This window comes from Arabidopsis lyrata (assembly GCF_000004255.2).
Source record: "Arabidopsis lyrata subsp. lyrata unplaced genomic scaffold ARALYscaffold_7, whole genome shotgun sequence".
Lineage (NCBI taxonomy): Eukaryota > Viridiplantae > Streptophyta > Magnoliopsida > Brassicales > Brassicaceae > Arabidopsis > Arabidopsis lyrata.
In genome coordinates this window covers 788,639-804,019 of record NW_003302549.1, presented here as the reverse complement: position 1 = coordinate 804,019, position 15,381 = coordinate 788,639, and the positions used below count along the sequence as shown (strand labels likewise).

Below are 15,381 nucleotides of genomic sequence, written 5' to 3'. Positions count from 1 at the left end.
AAAATGATTTTAAGTGTTAAATCTTATATTACGTGAAAACATTGCCGAACTTCGAACACCAAAGCTTACGGACCAACTAAGGACAGGATGCCTAGGCGCGGTTAGTTTTCGACGTGTTTAAAAATTTAACACTTAAACTAATTTTTAAAATTTTTTAATGATATTTCATGTTAATTTTAATTTTAGTGAAAATTTATGGTCTTATTCTTAAAGTTTAAGTCTTAAAATTGTTTTAAATTTTTGTAAAATTATTATTATTTTTAAAAAACAATTTACTAAAAAACATTATTTGTAAAAAAAAAAAAGACATTTAAAAACAAAAGAGAAAAGAAAGTGTTATTACCTGGTTTGGATTGGGGTAGTGAGGAGAATTAAAAGCCCAATAGCCAAGGCCCATTAATTAGCCTTCACTGCACCGACTCCTTGTCGAAGAAAGTCACGAAACTCAATGTTGATCTTCTTCTTCATGCATCCTCAGCCCTCAGGCGACTCCATAGAAATTCGAATATGCTACATAGTCCTTGTTCTCATTCGCCACCGTTGCCAAAATCTTCCGGTGAGAAACGCATAAGATGCTTCCATAGTAACTATAGATTAATTAAGATGATTACATGTTATAATCCATGTAAAAGAAAGTCAAGCGACATGAAATTAAAATCAACGGCGTTTGAAGATATGAATATTAAAACAAGCATAAAAGAAATAAGGAAATAACTGTTTGTTAAAAACAGAGATGGTGAAACGCAAAAACAGAGACGCAAGGAAGGAATAATAATATACGAAACGGATTAAGAAAAAGAAAAAAGAAAGGACATTCATCACCTCTTGAACAGTAGCGAGATCTTTTGCTCTTTTGAGTTTAGAGAGACCCGACTTGGAATCGTTCTGATTGATCAAACACGAGACATCTTTCGAGTTACAGTTCCGATGGCATTTGTTTCTGATTTTGTCGGATTCGCATCAGTCTACATGGAGCATCGATCGGCTTGATGGTCTCGAGATTCTCTCCGTAAGAGATTTCGAGAAGAAACAGGTATTACAGAAAAAAGAATAATTAGGGTTTTTGTTTTCCTTTAGATGTATGAGAATTATAGAAGAAGCGATCAATCAATATATATATAAGGGAAGGACGGAAGTTTAACCTAAAAAAAAAGGAAATTGGTTTAATGAGAAAAAGGAAATCACTTAAAGGTTAGTTTTTTTCTTTTATATTTCGGTTACGAAAAAATAGAAATTGATCACAAGTCACAACGGTAATAAAAAGTTGCCGTTAGAACTTGCAACAGTCATATTTTTTTATACTGTGCAACTTTTTATTAAGATAAAACATTTGATGTTTTCTTATTTGAATGACTAGTGAGTGACTTAACCATCAATAATACAGACGAGAGCACTCTTTAACCATCCATGTTGTTTTTTTGTCTTCGCTAACAATCAAAAGCATTCAACAAGTACCAATTCAACGTTTCGTATTTGCTGCTTTAATGAGACTTAGCACCAAAAATCATGCACTTGTAGCAACGTTTGGGCATGGAGAGTCTTCTACTTTCCAGGAAGCACCAGCTTTAATAGAGAGCTAAGCAATGTATGCAACAACGCGTATGTGATTGATTCATTTTCATGTCTTCCCTTTTAAATACTCAAAGAGATCAGCTAGTGTTAACACTCTTGGCATCTAATAGCTCTTTGCCTTGCATCTCAAACCACCCCATCATATGCTCCTTAATACAGTTTCAAATGATAGATTGAAAACTCTGTAGAAATGTGCGAGATTCAATCACTTCAATTCCTTTTTTATTGGAAGATAGAAAAACTAAAAGGTAAAGTAATCCCAACAGAGGAAACTGTCACGAACTGTACATTATTTGAGTGATCACTATATTCTTTGTTTCTTCAAAGCTAAGAACATACTCCATAGGAGAACTCAAAATGCTCCACCAATTCAATCACCTACATTTATATATATCTAGAATCAAATCAATCCTCCAAATCTAACAAAAGCAGTAGCATCGACGCATTCTCTTCCACTCCTTGCGATCGAGGAGGAAGAATCGATAAACTACATACCATATAGCTTGCATCGTCTAATGGCTTTTAACTTTATTACTTTTTTCTTAAAGAACTATATAGAGACCTTTCTTAAATGTTTTTCTGAGTTTACTCTGTTGTCTGTTCGATCGAACGGAGCTCCCAGTTTCCTTCTCCATCAATCAGCCTTAGCTCCAAGGAATGGAATGGGATCAGAGCCGGCCGCTGCGGTATTTGAGAAAATTGATGTAATTTTGGTAAGACTTCTGATGTAGTTTACCGAGTGTATGGAAAATAATAAAAAAACTTACTTGTGATGAGGTTATGAAAGTGACGCCCATGTCTCGTGCAACCCTATAGAGCTGTTCCTCAACATCAACACTCGTCGCACTGCAAATCAAAGAGCAGATATATAATGAGAAGGGAAGATGATTGTATAAAAGTACAGGGAGACTGCGGGAGAAGACTGATCATTTACTTTGTGCATTCATCAAGGACTCCAAACTTCGGTCTGTGAAAGAATAAACGTGCCTGCAATACGAAACAACTCAGATTATTAACGTGAATCATAAAACTATATACACCTGTTGTTGCTCTCTACAAGAGACTTACCATGCCTAGTCTCTGTTGCTCTCCAAGAGATAATATGTCTTCCCAATTGGTAGTAGCATCCCAACCACCTACATCTCTTTCCAAGAGATAAACTAATCGAACATTCTCCAGAATGGTTTTCAAATGAGCATCCAGAATGCTTCCAGCTTCTGTTGCGCTCTCTCCTGTTACTTACAACAATATTCCGCACATATGAGAGATAGGAAGATCAAATAACTTCTACTTCAATTCTTTTAGGGTGGAAACAGATAGATAGATCATTTGATTTGAGAATCAACTAGATCTTTTGAATTAAGTGAATTTTTGGACTTACCATTGGTGTACAACTTTGCTGCCCTTTTCTTTGCTTCTTCTTTAGATAGAGGGTATATAATTTGATCTCTCAGTGTCCCTAAACATGTATAAGGTCGCTGCGGGACAAAAAACATGCCATTCCCTGACCCAAGTTCTTTGATATCCAACGATGGTTTGGTAAGTCTTCCACATACAGTGGGCCAGATATCTCTAAGGACTCTAAATACTGAAGTCTTTCCACTACCATTTGGACCTGAAAATTTTGCTACTATTAGCTTGGGGCTCATGCATTAAATTCAATTGACGGAGATATTCACCAACCTGTGACGAGCAGACTTTTCCCTGAAACTATTTCGCATGACAACTTGCTAGCCATCAGTTTCTGAGCAGGGGTAATGATATCCACCTCCGAAAAGGAAAGTAGATCTTGAGAATCCAAACGACTTGTGTGATTTTCTAAGGTAACACCTGAAATAGTTGGACAAAACGAATATGATTAACTCAAGTACAGACATTGTCTATAAGCCTAATAATTCCAATAGAATATGTGAAAACATCCAGCGGAAAGAGTTCATGTAAAGATCACAATCTGAATAATGACTACATATATGTACAAAAAGCACCAAGATTTCGTATTGCCTAGTCAAAGTGTGAACCTATATATGCTGTAGTACCTGACTGAGAGGCATCCAAAAACTCATCGAGCTCAAAAATTCTGTTAATACCACCAGAGAGCTCAAGGAACTTCTTGTGTAGTTCAAGAATATCGCCAAAAGCCATAAAGCTTTGGGAGACAACAGAAGCTAGATACCGCAACGCATGTGCCAACTCGCCTGGTATCAAAAGCATCATGCAAGAAAGCGTTATATAGAGAACATGTAAATACTTAATTGACATCATGTAAGTGATTAACTACAATGAAGTGTGACAGATCTTCACCTTGAGTGGAGACAAGTGCTCTGTCTCCCTTGTGTTCTAGGGCATACAATAAACTCAATCCCCACGTCACATTATTGGGGAGTTGCTTTGTCACAAAATCATCAAGTATGCCATACAACCATTTCTTCCTCAAGAGCATGAGAGAGTGGTCCAGTAGGGCCCTGAATTTTGCGTCAACCATCTGCTCCACGGAGAAAAATAAAATAAGGGTAGATTCACAAGAGAAGTCGCATTGACATGAAAAGGCCATCCTCACATAAATTGATAAAACAGTTCCAAGTTCACATCTTGTAGCTTTGTTTCACAAATAACTATCCCAAAATCCAACAGCTATAGCTAGGGAAGTTAAGACACTTACAGCCTTTTCTCGTGCTCCACCTCCAAAGAATGCAATAGATTCAGCATGAGTGTTCAGCCTCTCGTGCATAAACCTACATAAGCAGGAAGAAGTTGGTCTTGATAGTCCTATAACACAATCATCTGCAAATTGGATGAAGCGTAAAAAACTTACCTAAACTTCCCCTCAAGCAGCTGTTCTTCACCGGCTAGATCACCGAAATCGGGAGCAACACGTCTCAGAAAACCCAGACCAAGTAACATATATGTGTAAAGTATGGCAACTCCCCTCTGACCAGTCAATAACTTCATCCTCCAGGTGAACCTTTTTCAATTTGGTTTTTTGCATTATTATAATTCAAACCAAGAACCATGAACAAATATTAGAATTCAATCCAACAAAGTGTACGTACCAGAGAATGTCAACCGATGGCTTTACCATTCCAGTAAGAAGTCCAGACAAGTCAGAGGTTAACTTTTCCAGGTCACGAGTGAGTCTCTGATCCGCATCAATACTATTGCCTGACATGTGGAAAACCTGAATAGATTGAACCCAATGAGATCTTTAGTGTAAATTTCCTATATAATTGTAAACAAACAGACTCTACGAAGCATAGAACAACCACAAATCAATATCTATTTCAAATTGGTATAGATCTTTCAGTATATCGGCATATTTCCTATATAAGTTAAACAACACATCATGCTTTCTTTTAGATCAAGTTGCATTGAATAACATAAGTTCATGCTTCATAGTTATCATTCACAATGCATGAATAGGGCATATTCGCACAATATCTCTGAGCCTTATAGATTTGAATTGACCTTGTAAAACGCATTATTTCTCAAATAATTCCGTAGCAGATGTTGAGTCAAACGAATCCTCCACCCTAACGCTAGCCTTTGCGTTAAATGCCTGAAGAATGTAACAAAAAGAGTTAGATGAAACCATATTAGCGAGGTGATTAATAAATATAACTAATAATCTACTGTAAATTAGTTCAATAACTTGCTTTTTTATCAACAAACAGGAAATTCAAACCCAACATAGTATGGTTTTCATTGAACAATTTAGTAAGTCGTGACAAGGGGATCATAGTGGGTGGGACTTCGAAACATTTAAACATGCATAAAAAGGAAAGATTACCTTAATGAAGGAGCAATTATAGAAGATGCACCACTTTGGAGGACACTCAAACCAATCAAACGAACAAAGGCTGCCTTATCCTGCTCCAAGACATACTTCACAGTGGTCCCTGCAAAAATCATGGTTGGTTGTTAGAAAAGGAAACCTATCAATAAAACTGACCAGGTAACAATACGGAGTATGTTTACCATTCAAAGAGGCTATTCGGTCAGAGATCAGTGTTCTTGAGACGACAAGGCAAGCAACAGCAAGCAGTTGTGCTCCTTGTTTGTCAAATATAGTGGGTATCTGAAATGTAACAATGAAGTGGTCAGCTATCTTGAGAAGTATAATATCATTATTAGTATTAGCGCAGGACAAATAAGTTAGCCAAGTGAAAATGCAAAACAAAAGGTTGGCTTTCCAAGGAAGCTAAAGAAATGCACTGAAAGGCCAAGCTGGGGGAGAATGGAAGAGAAAAAGTTGGATATATGTATGCAGCTGAAAAAAGCCAGTGTATTGATATATAGGTTAAGAAAAATTGGTACAGCTATTTACAATAAAATTCACACTAGTAACTCAAGCTCACCAACACGTTTAACATTGCAGCTACTCTTGATGGTAAAGCCCTTTGGGATGTTTGAGGTTGAGGAAAACGAGGCAACACTACACTTTTATCTACAACAGGTGATCTTGCAATTAACTGTGTCTGGTACGACTGAGCCTTTGATTTAGTAGCAGATTCCTACAAAGCACCGAGTAACCAGGTTAGAACCATCGTCAACGAAAATTATAATAAATAAATAAAAATTCTGCTGAGACCTTTCTAGCTGCAGCAAACGCTCTTTGAACAACCATCGCATCATTTTGCCGATCAGTATCTGAAATTTTCGCTGAATCAATTTCAGCATCCGTCAGAAGGGCAGAGTCATCCCTGAATGTTTAGTCATTTTCAATAAGTAAATAAAAATAAACTTTGATAATCCTCACAAACATGGTTAACAAGCAATTCCAACCTCTTGTAGTGAACACTCCAACCCCCTTCACCGTCTAATGACAGAACAACATCATGGAATGCAACAAGCGCTGGACGATGGGAAATTGTTATGCAAGAAGTTCCCATAGCTCGAACCTTGGCGGCAAAGCGTTCTTCCATATCAGTTGTGACAGCACTTGTGCATTCATCTAGAATTGCAAATTTGGGTTTGTGGTAGAATAGTCTGGCCATCCCCAATCTCTGTTGCTCTCCAAGAGATAATTCGTCACCCCAATTAACCTCTTTTTCAGGTTGGTAGCGATCCAATAAATATTCTAGATCAACCTACAAGCAAAAGGCCACAAAAATAAGCATAACATACAAAACACTAACTTAAACCATCCTACTATAGAATAGAGAAACAAGGATACTGACATTTTTCAATAGCTCCACCATTCCAATCTCAGTGAGCGATTCACTCTCTTGGTCAGAAGTAAGAGGATATATTAACTGGTCACGAAGTGTTCCTACTGCCATATAAGGCCGTTGCGGCACGTAGAAGATCTCCTTGTTAAGATCAGAACCAACTCCTGGCTTCACAATATGCCCAGACACCAGGGGCCATAGACCTCCTAATACTCGGAAAAGGGAACTCTTGCCACTTCCATTAGGACCTACGATACATATTGGTGAGCAAATAATGATATATCAGGCAAGTGGAAATCAACATTGCAAAACTAGATGTTGTTGCATAATTATTATAACAAAAAATGAAAACCAGGAAGCCAACAATAGGCCAGTAAATCAACCCCAGAAGATGATGTGTTGCCACCAACACCCTAGCGTTGAACTGGATATGAATGGTTCGTCTATAACTAGGCATACCAAATCTATTGTTGACAAGTTTATAGCGCTATCCCATCCAGAATACAAGAAGAATTACTTCTCTCAGGATAGTATTTCAAATTTACATACTCATTTTCTTTCCCTTCATAAGGACAACAAGGGGTACTGAGATTTTCATCTTTGCTACTCATCTCAAGGATCATAGAACAATATAGTAGTGGTATACGCTTTACTGTGCAAAAAAAAAGAAGCCATGAAAAGGGAAATTGATAGTCATATTATGTTCTAGATATAAAGCGTTCACCTGTAATCAGAAGATTAGACCCTTGCTCAACTCGAAGGGTGAGATCCTCCACCAAAACATTTCCGGTTGGAGTAACAACCTAAAGTGTATTAAGTAACATTAAGAACACGACATTTTGGAAAGGAATTTCAGTAACATGAATCTGTTCCAACTACCTTGACATCGGAAAACTCAACATAATTAGCTTCACTTAGGTAATTTCTGCTTCTATTTCTCTGGAAAGATGATTTCTCATCACCACTGAGTTCTCTTGAGACAGCCATCAACTCATGGATACGGTCAGCATAACCACTGTTGGAAGCATCAACATTTCAATAATTAGAAACAGCTACACAATGTTCACCATTTAAGTGTTTGACATGAGATCCAACATAAAGCATTACCTGAGTCGGTTGAGCCGCCTGGAACTTATAGAAAGTGTTCCCAACGCCTGAAAGAGAGATATAATGACACTAGTGTGATATCTTATATTGCTTAGCATCTCGGCTCTTCCTAAGGTCGAGTCGTCAGGTCTTAGATGCCCAGAGAAGAATGGTTCGATAATCAGAATAACTGCAACTGTGGCACCAAGATACTTCAGCAGAAAATCTTGGATCATACCAAACCACCAGTGATCATGAAGCACATGGCTCATATGGCTAACAAGATTCTTGAACTTTTGTTGTATATGAGATTCTTCCCTGGCTTCCCCACCATAAAATGCTATGCTTTCCGAATGAGTCCTTAAGCGTGAATGAAGTTGCCGATACTCCCCTTCTAACTGCTGTTCCTTGGACATCAATTTCCCAAAAGAAGGAGAAAAGTTCCTTATCGCCGTACCAGCCCCCAGTACATATGCCTACACAACAATTGCATAGGTTAGTCTATAAATACCAGATCGAAAGAATTGTACTGTGAATGGATACAAGGCAAAGCAGCATAAATGGCCCAACATAAGGTCAATCTTGAAAGAATAGAAGGAAGATTAAACGTGAATCACCAGTATCCAGAAGATGTATTTTGGACTAGCATATGAACACAGGCGCCATGCATACAAAATTCCATCAGTAACCGCCGTCAAATCATCCAGTATAAGATCGCTTAACTCTGAGGAGAATCTTGGCACATCGCTGGCAATTCGCTGCTCGGGGTGCGTTATCCGACCATCCACGTGTGATATTTTATAATAAACCATATTCTGAAAACAATAATTAAAACTGAATGAAGTGATATCCAGCAGTCTGAAGTATACTCGATATGCACACTAGTCAAAAATACACTATCTAAAGAAATGGTAAATAATTGAATGGCAGAAGAGATGGCAGTTGCTACCTCAAAATAATGTGAATGGATAATCTTCGTCAATATCTTTCTGAATCGCAAACTCAAGGCCCCAGTTATGTACTTTGATGTAGAGTGCAACGTCGATAGCATGAAACACAACATAATATTCTCGGAGATGAGTCGTAGAAACAGTGGCGCACGCCTTAAGAAAGCAGCACGGAAAAGGAAACCTTGCACTTTTGCCAATCTATTGCTCAAAGCTGTTCTGAAAACCTACAATTTATAGAATAACAGATTGGAAAGAGTACTAGTCTCGCACAAGTAAGAAAAATAATCAGACTTTTCCCGACTATTGACCGTAAAGTTAGATTGGTGTTTCTTTTTCAGCTAAAAAATAGAGACCCCCGGAATTCTATAAGAACTAAGCAACCGTTCGCAATTGGGCATTCCCATGAATATCTACAGGACTTTGCAACAGCACGAGATCAAACAGTTTTATTAATCCACCAGACAGAAATTCTATATGACTTGGGCAAAAACATAAAACAAAAGCATAAATTAACTATGTGTTTTACGTATTAACAGGAAATCCATACCACTGTGGCGACTAGTGCCAAAAGATCCCTGGCACCCATTTTTCCCATCTGAGACAGAAGAATAGCAGTCAGAACCTGAAGAGACTTCAACCCTCCTCCTTTCTTCTTTTTCGTGGTTATCTTTGCATTTTTATCATTTCCTGTCAGCTTTTCCAATGCCTCATCATCATCACTCTGACCATTGCAATGACGCGAAGAATCAGGCCTTGGGGAGCTGACCCTTGATTTCAGGTACACAGCAGTTCCACCAGCAGCTACAATCCCAGCCGCAAGCAGTATAGATTTCCTATAGAATTAAACAGATAAAGATGAAATCTGAGCCCACATAAACAAAAGACTACCATCAAAATACAATGAAGAGCAAAGAAATGGTTACCGTCTTGACGCTACAAGACCCCGACCCCGCTCAGTTAACTGCAACAGTTGGAGTGAAGGCATGGCTGGAATTGAGTATTCTCCAACCAACGATTAATCAGAACCAAAACTGGTTTCTTCTTGACAACAAGTGTACAAAACACCTGAAATAATACCAAAAAACTCCAAGGTTATGAAAATTAGAACAACCAAAAATGTAACAAATGTAATAACAAATCTAACGCGAAGAAAAAAATATAAAAAGTTGAAGTTGTAACCATTGAAATTAATGCAAGTTAGATTCTCACACTTTTGGATCAAGAAGAAAAATAATCAAAATGATTCACACGCGTAATTAGAATCCCAACAAAGACAAAAAAAAAAAAAAAAATCTGTTTAAGAAGCCACTAAAGTTGATCCTGATTACATAAGAAACAGCAGAATCAAAGATTCGCGAATCGTTTCTCGTCGGTGTCTCATCGAACCACAAAACAAAACAAACCGATTAAAGCGAGATTCTTCATTCTCATATAATTGCAAAATAGCTTAAACAAAGCTGACCAATTAAACAAATCCATGAAGAATTACCTCAGCATGAGAGTGTCTCCAGGAGAAATAAATTGCAACAGAAGCTATAAATCTATCTCCCTTCCTTCGTCAGTTTGCAAAATTCAACCTAATAAAAAAAAACTCGAGAAATCGGAAATCGTAACAACACCACCACCAACTAAGCTCGAATTCTAGACCATGTAAATCTCAACGCCGAGGAATTAATTCCGACTCCGCCACCAACGGCAACGAGACGTACTAGTCCACCGTAACGGAACTCCCCAAATCGAGAGATAGAGAGAGAGAGAGAATGAGAAAGTGAGAGCCGAAACTTGGGAAGAGGAGAAGATGATGACGCTGATTTTACACGTGCCAATATATTCACTCGTGCCATTTTTATCTTTTGTTCTATTTTTATACCATGCTGTTGTTATCTTTTTTTTTTTTACCTGCTGTTGTTATCTATTTATTTGATTTCGTTACGATTACTAGAAGATGGAGTATTGTTTACTTCAAAAAACAATAATTTTCACGATTTTAACCCTTTTTTTTTTACATTTACTCAGGTAATAATTCTAGCCACCCATTGTACTTAAAAAATAAATAATCTTAGCCTAGTTGGTAATGTATCAAACTATCAATTGTTTCTTTTTTAAAAAAGAAAACTTTGTACTAAAATCATGTATACACAGATTTTTTTCCTAAAGTATAATTTGAATATCAATAGTACTATATGTATACAAGTGTCGAATCCTATGGACCTACACGGATCCTTCCATTGGTAAGTTTGTTTTTTCTAATTAAGGAAATTGTGATTGGTGTGTAAACTTAAATATGATAGGGAAATTAGCAATAAAAATCATGTATTGTTATTCATGTTTGAAAAAAAAAAAAAAAAAAGAAGTTGAATGAATTCAAACGATAATATAGAAGGACATGTGAAATTTGCACGAATTCTTGAATCATCAGATATGTGAAATAAAATGGTTGTAAAAGATTGTTCCGTAAAAGAGTTTAATTTGATAAAGACAATACTTTTGTTTTATGATATTTAAGAAATGAATTTTGTGAAGTGTGAAGAGTGCAAATTGTACACCGCATGATTGAAGCACACAAATCAATGTGTGATACTGTGATGTCTTCCTTTGTTTCTGGTAAGTACATATTACATCACTCTTTTCGGCCAACACATCCGTATACAAAACAAAAATGGGCCTTAAATTGATAATACAAAATGTTATGGGCTTTTTTGTTCACGGGTCTTTAATATGGTCCATTTGGTGAATTATCATCGTACAATAAAATTTTGGAATTCACAATTGAATACATGATGCCAAAAGTTGGATGAAACGTTTTGTACAAGTGCAGAGTCTCTAAGTGTCAAGATTGACAAATCAAATTTGAGAAAAAGCTTTATAAGTTTACTTACACATGTCTTTCATCGTGATAGTTGTCCATGTTATTTTTATGATGTAAAACAAAACAAAACAAAACACACACATGTAAAATAGATTCAAAGTTGGTACACGTCATAAAGTTGAAACAACATTCCGGCACAATATCAGGCGAGGTGATGGGCTTCTAAAATGAGTGGCCCAGAAAACAACACGTTAGGACACAAAAGCCCCTTTTTTCTCACCATACGTGATACGTCCACACTCAATCCGATCGCCTATAACCACCGACACAAGTCATAAAACAGCACCCAGTTCCGTCGGTAACTCTGTAAATGACTGAAATACCCCTTCTCACGAAAGTCGTCGACTCAACAATTCCGTGGGCCCCACCTTATTTAATTTTGACTTCTCATAGTATATTTTTATTGTTTTATTACAAACAGAAACATTTAATTTTTGCGGTTATCAAAAAAGACATTTGATTCTTCTCGCCGTCCACAACATATTTACAAGATTGTTTGTAATTTTTTACAGGAAAAATAAGCAATTGTGTAATGAGATTATGAAATTTTATTCCACATTTATCGATTTATTTATTATAAATACAATTGAAGTATATAAAAAAAAAAAAGTTTCCAACCATCCACCAGTAAATTGTTCTTCTATTGCATTTCTCAGCTAAAATTTGCCGAATTATCAAAATGAAAATATAAAAATACAAAGATAGAGAAAAATAAAATAAAGAAAATTTCAATTTTTCTTCCCTTCGTCACCGCCTTCTTCTAAGTACTCTTTCTTCCTCCTCTCAGCATTAGATAACAGACAAATCAGAAGAAAACACGTGGCATAAACACCGTGTATCTTCCAGTTCGTCTTCGGAGGCTGACGAAGCACCACCCTATGAAACACCGCCACGTAATAATGCAAACCCACAGCAAAGCCCACGAAGGTCTGCGCCAAGCCCAATACCTTAAGGCCCAAACCACAATCCGTAGAGAAGACGAGAACGAGGTACATGAGAAGAAGCAAGAGGTAGAAGACGTAGCCTAGGGTTTGCAGGATCTGCAAGCAAACGTATGTTGAGCTCGATGTTGCGTAGAGGAACTTGAGTGGTTCGATTCCAGTGACGAGCGATGAGAGGCAAAGGATTGAGAAGTAGATCGAGAGGTAGATTTGGATGAAGATTAGGATTTTCTGGAGGGAGAAATAAGCTTTGAATCTGTTGAAAATGAGGGAGACTAAGAGAAGAGGGACGAGGATGAAGACGAAAGAGACAACGGAAGCGATAGTTGGTGCGTATTTGTTGCCGAAATAGGGTTTGAAGTTTTTGGTGATCTCTTTGTTGGCTTTGTTGATGTAGTTTTTGGATGTGGTTGAGATTCGTTCTAGGTCTGGGATTAGGGATCTTTGGAATTTTGTTGGTAGATCTCTGAATTCGCTTACGAAATCTTCGTCTTCCTCGTCGTCGAGCCAGAATGGTTTGATTTCTTTCTCCGGTTGTTTCGATTTGGTCACTGGTTTTGAGGATGGTGGTGATTTCTTCTCTGAAGGAGGAGGTGAAGAAAGTTTGGATTTTGTGGTGGTTTTGTTTTTGGGTGAGCTTGATTTGGATAGATCTGCTGATTTCTTGATTGAAGAAGTAATGGGTTTTGTGGAATTTGTGGATTTGGTTCCGGAATTGAGCTTCTTGAGCTCGGGGCTGGTCTTGGTTGTGTTAGAAGAAGATTTGGTGGAGTTAAGTTTGTGAGACGTACCCATGGAAGTCTTGGCGAGTTTAGTTTGGTTCTTGGTGGAAGAAGACGAAGAAGAGATGGGTTTAATGAGCTTGGTTTGATTCTTCTTAGTACCAGATGATGATGATGATGATGAAACAGAATCAGTAATAAGCTTCTTCTTCTTAGGAGGAGGAGGAAGATTGGATTCATCATCATCACCAGTTGAATCCAGATCTTTCACCAACAATCTTCTCACTCGAAAATGAGGATCTATTTGTTGTAGCTCATGATCATCAACTGATGAGGCAAAGAAAGAAGAAGAAGAGAAAAGGAAGAGACTGGAATAGAGCAACAACAAGAGTACCTTTCCAAAACACAAGTACTTGAGTGGAGACATTACTTTGCTCTGAAACCTAGGAATCCCCTCACTGTTTCAGACAGATCTTGAGAAGAGAGATCGCAAGCTTGTCAATATATAGGAAAAGAGAAAGAGAGAGAGAGAAGCATTAGTGACAGTGTGCATATGTATGTGTTTATATATGAGTGTTTGTGTGTGTGTGAACGATAAGAGAGAAGATGGAGACCAGAGAATTTACTAATTCAGTCCCTTTGATAATATCAATGTACTATTACTACTGTTTAACCTCACCGTCATGTTTCAGATTCCCTGCTACTTGTCTAATTTTTTTATGATTCTGCATTTTTTTGTATTTATGTGATTGTTCGTATTTGGTAGGGTAATAAGTAAAAAAAATAAATGTTTGCAATTTTTATTGTACGTGAGTAGTAGTAAAAAACAATAGCAATCATTTGCGAGATCTAAAATTAGAAAAGTCGCTTTCTTATGAATGAATATGGTAGATACATTTTTGTGTATGTATAACCAAATTTTCATACACTCTTATGTGAAAAAACAAAAGGAATTTAATCATAACTACTCCCACAACTCCTATCTGATTTGATTTTAATGGTGATCCCATTGTCGAGAGACAAGAGGCTATATCTTTCCACTTAAAATATTACAACTATATTTAGTTTAATTTCTATATTAATATTGTAGCTAGTTTTGTATATGCAGCTACCATGTTAAATAAGTACATAGATCCGATAACGAACTCGTTAAAATGGGACTCTATTCGATTGAATGATCTAAGTACAAATCCAACATGGCGAATTTGTCTCTTTTTTTTTTACGTGTTCAGCGAATCTATAGTATGAATGTATGATGATAAATTGATAATGTAAACTACTCATATATTAATAAAATAAATACAAACATGAAAAGGAAATAGTAAAGAAAAAGGATGAGAGAATTTAATGCAAAAGTGAGAAAGTTGAGATCACAGATCACTCACATGGAGGACCAAAAAACGACACTTTTTTTTTCTGTTCTTTCTCAACGCGCTTTCATTGTTTTTTGCTCATGTGCTTAGTTAATAGGAGTAATTTGTATCCTCGTGTAATTTAAATAATTATAAGTTTATTAATAACCGTCTAATTGCAAGTTGGTTACTAATTGACTAATCGTAAGTTTGTAATTTGAAAACTATATATAGACTACTTCAATGTGAATCTAGTAGTATTTTACTACTTAGTGATGAATATGTACTTAACAATTATCAAATTACTTGAGTGTGGAGGTTAGTCACATGGCACGTATTTATAAGTTAGACTTGACTGTTAACTCGACTTTGACGAATGTGTAGAATAATTAAATCTATTGCTTGTATTCCACTCATACTATTAGAATTAAGACTATATATCATACAATTGAAATCGCCTATCACCAAAATCCAAAATTTGAGGATATCGAAAGTTCAATCTAAAACATCTAATTCGTTAGGCAACTATGACAAACACGCTTTAGAAAAACAAATACTGTTGTAGTTATAAAGATTTAGTGACTAATGAGTCACTGTCTTTTTGTTTGGGCACTTAACACTTTCTCGCCCATGTATCCCAAGTCAACGATCAACGACTTTTGACTCCATCACTTTTTGACTAATGAGTTTAGTAAAAAAGTGAAAGTCATGACAAGGTAATAGT

General features: G+C 36.7%; 2 protein-coding genes across 5 annotated transcripts; both read right to left on the bottom strand.

The window, feature by feature from the left end:
- Positions 1–1,777: 1,777 nt before the first annotated feature.
- LOC9302960 (ABC transporter D family member 1) lies at positions 1,778–10,633 on the bottom strand. Of its 4 annotated transcripts, none has more exons than XM_021016937.1 (26): positions 10,263–10,633; positions 9,697–9,838; positions 9,321–9,606; positions 8,773–8,997; positions 8,441–8,638; positions 7,845–8,299; positions 7,617–7,752; positions 7,462–7,540; positions 6,747–6,985; positions 6,352–6,656; positions 6,158–6,269; positions 5,925–6,080; positions 5,545–5,644; positions 5,357–5,465; positions 5,035–5,125; positions 4,623–4,747; positions 4,385–4,534; positions 4,232–4,304; positions 3,874–4,054; positions 3,591–3,767; positions 3,256–3,402; positions 2,954–3,187; positions 2,641–2,810; positions 2,507–2,559; positions 2,340–2,418; positions 1,778–2,253 (listed from the first exon to the last, which is right to left on the bottom strand). In XM_021016937.1, exons 2-26 carry the CDS (start codon positions 9,756–9,758, stop codon positions 2,158–2,160), a joined length of 4,038 nt encoding a protein of 1,345 aa, XP_020872596.1. In that variant the 5' UTR covers positions 9,759–9,838; positions 10,263–10,633; the 3' UTR covers positions 1,778–2,157. The 4 variants fall into 4 exon arrangements, with proteins under 4 accessions (XP_020872596.1, XP_020872597.1, XP_020872598.1 ...); XM_021016938.1 differs by having other exon boundaries at positions 2,641–2,804; positions 10,263–10,632; XM_021016939.1 differs by having other exon boundaries at positions 3,609–3,767; positions 10,263–10,632.
- A 1,605-nt stretch (positions 10,634–12,238) lies between these two features.
- LOC9302959 lies at positions 12,239–14,102 on the bottom strand. The gene has a single exon (XM_021018734.1). The coding sequence runs from the start codon at positions 13,730–13,732 to the stop codon at positions 12,371–12,373; it is 1,362 nt and encodes a 453-aa protein (XP_020874393.1). The 5' UTR covers positions 13,733–14,102; the 3' UTR covers positions 12,239–12,370.
- Positions 14,103–15,381: the final 1,279 nt, after the last annotated feature.

What these genes read in the sequence shown, in the direction of transcription:
- LOC9302960 (XM_021016937.1), bottom strand. Translation starts at nt 9,758, where the DNA reads ATGCCTTCACTCCAACTGTTGCAGTTAACTGAGCGGGGTCGGGGTCTT. An exon ending in AATACATCTTCTGGATACTG is followed by an intron (nt 8,300 to 8,440) that starts GTGATTCACGTT and finishes ATTGTTGTGTAG; the next exon opens with GCATATGTACTGGGGGCTGG. An exon ending in AGGCGGCTCAACCGACTCAG is followed by an intron (nt 7,753 to 7,844) that starts GTAATGCTTTAT and finishes TGCTTCCAACAG; the next exon opens with TGGTTATGCTGACCGTATCC.
- LOC9302959 (XM_021018734.1), bottom strand. Translation starts at nt 13,732, where the DNA reads ATGTCTCCACTCAAGTACTTGTGTTTTGGAAAGGTACTCTTGTTGTTG.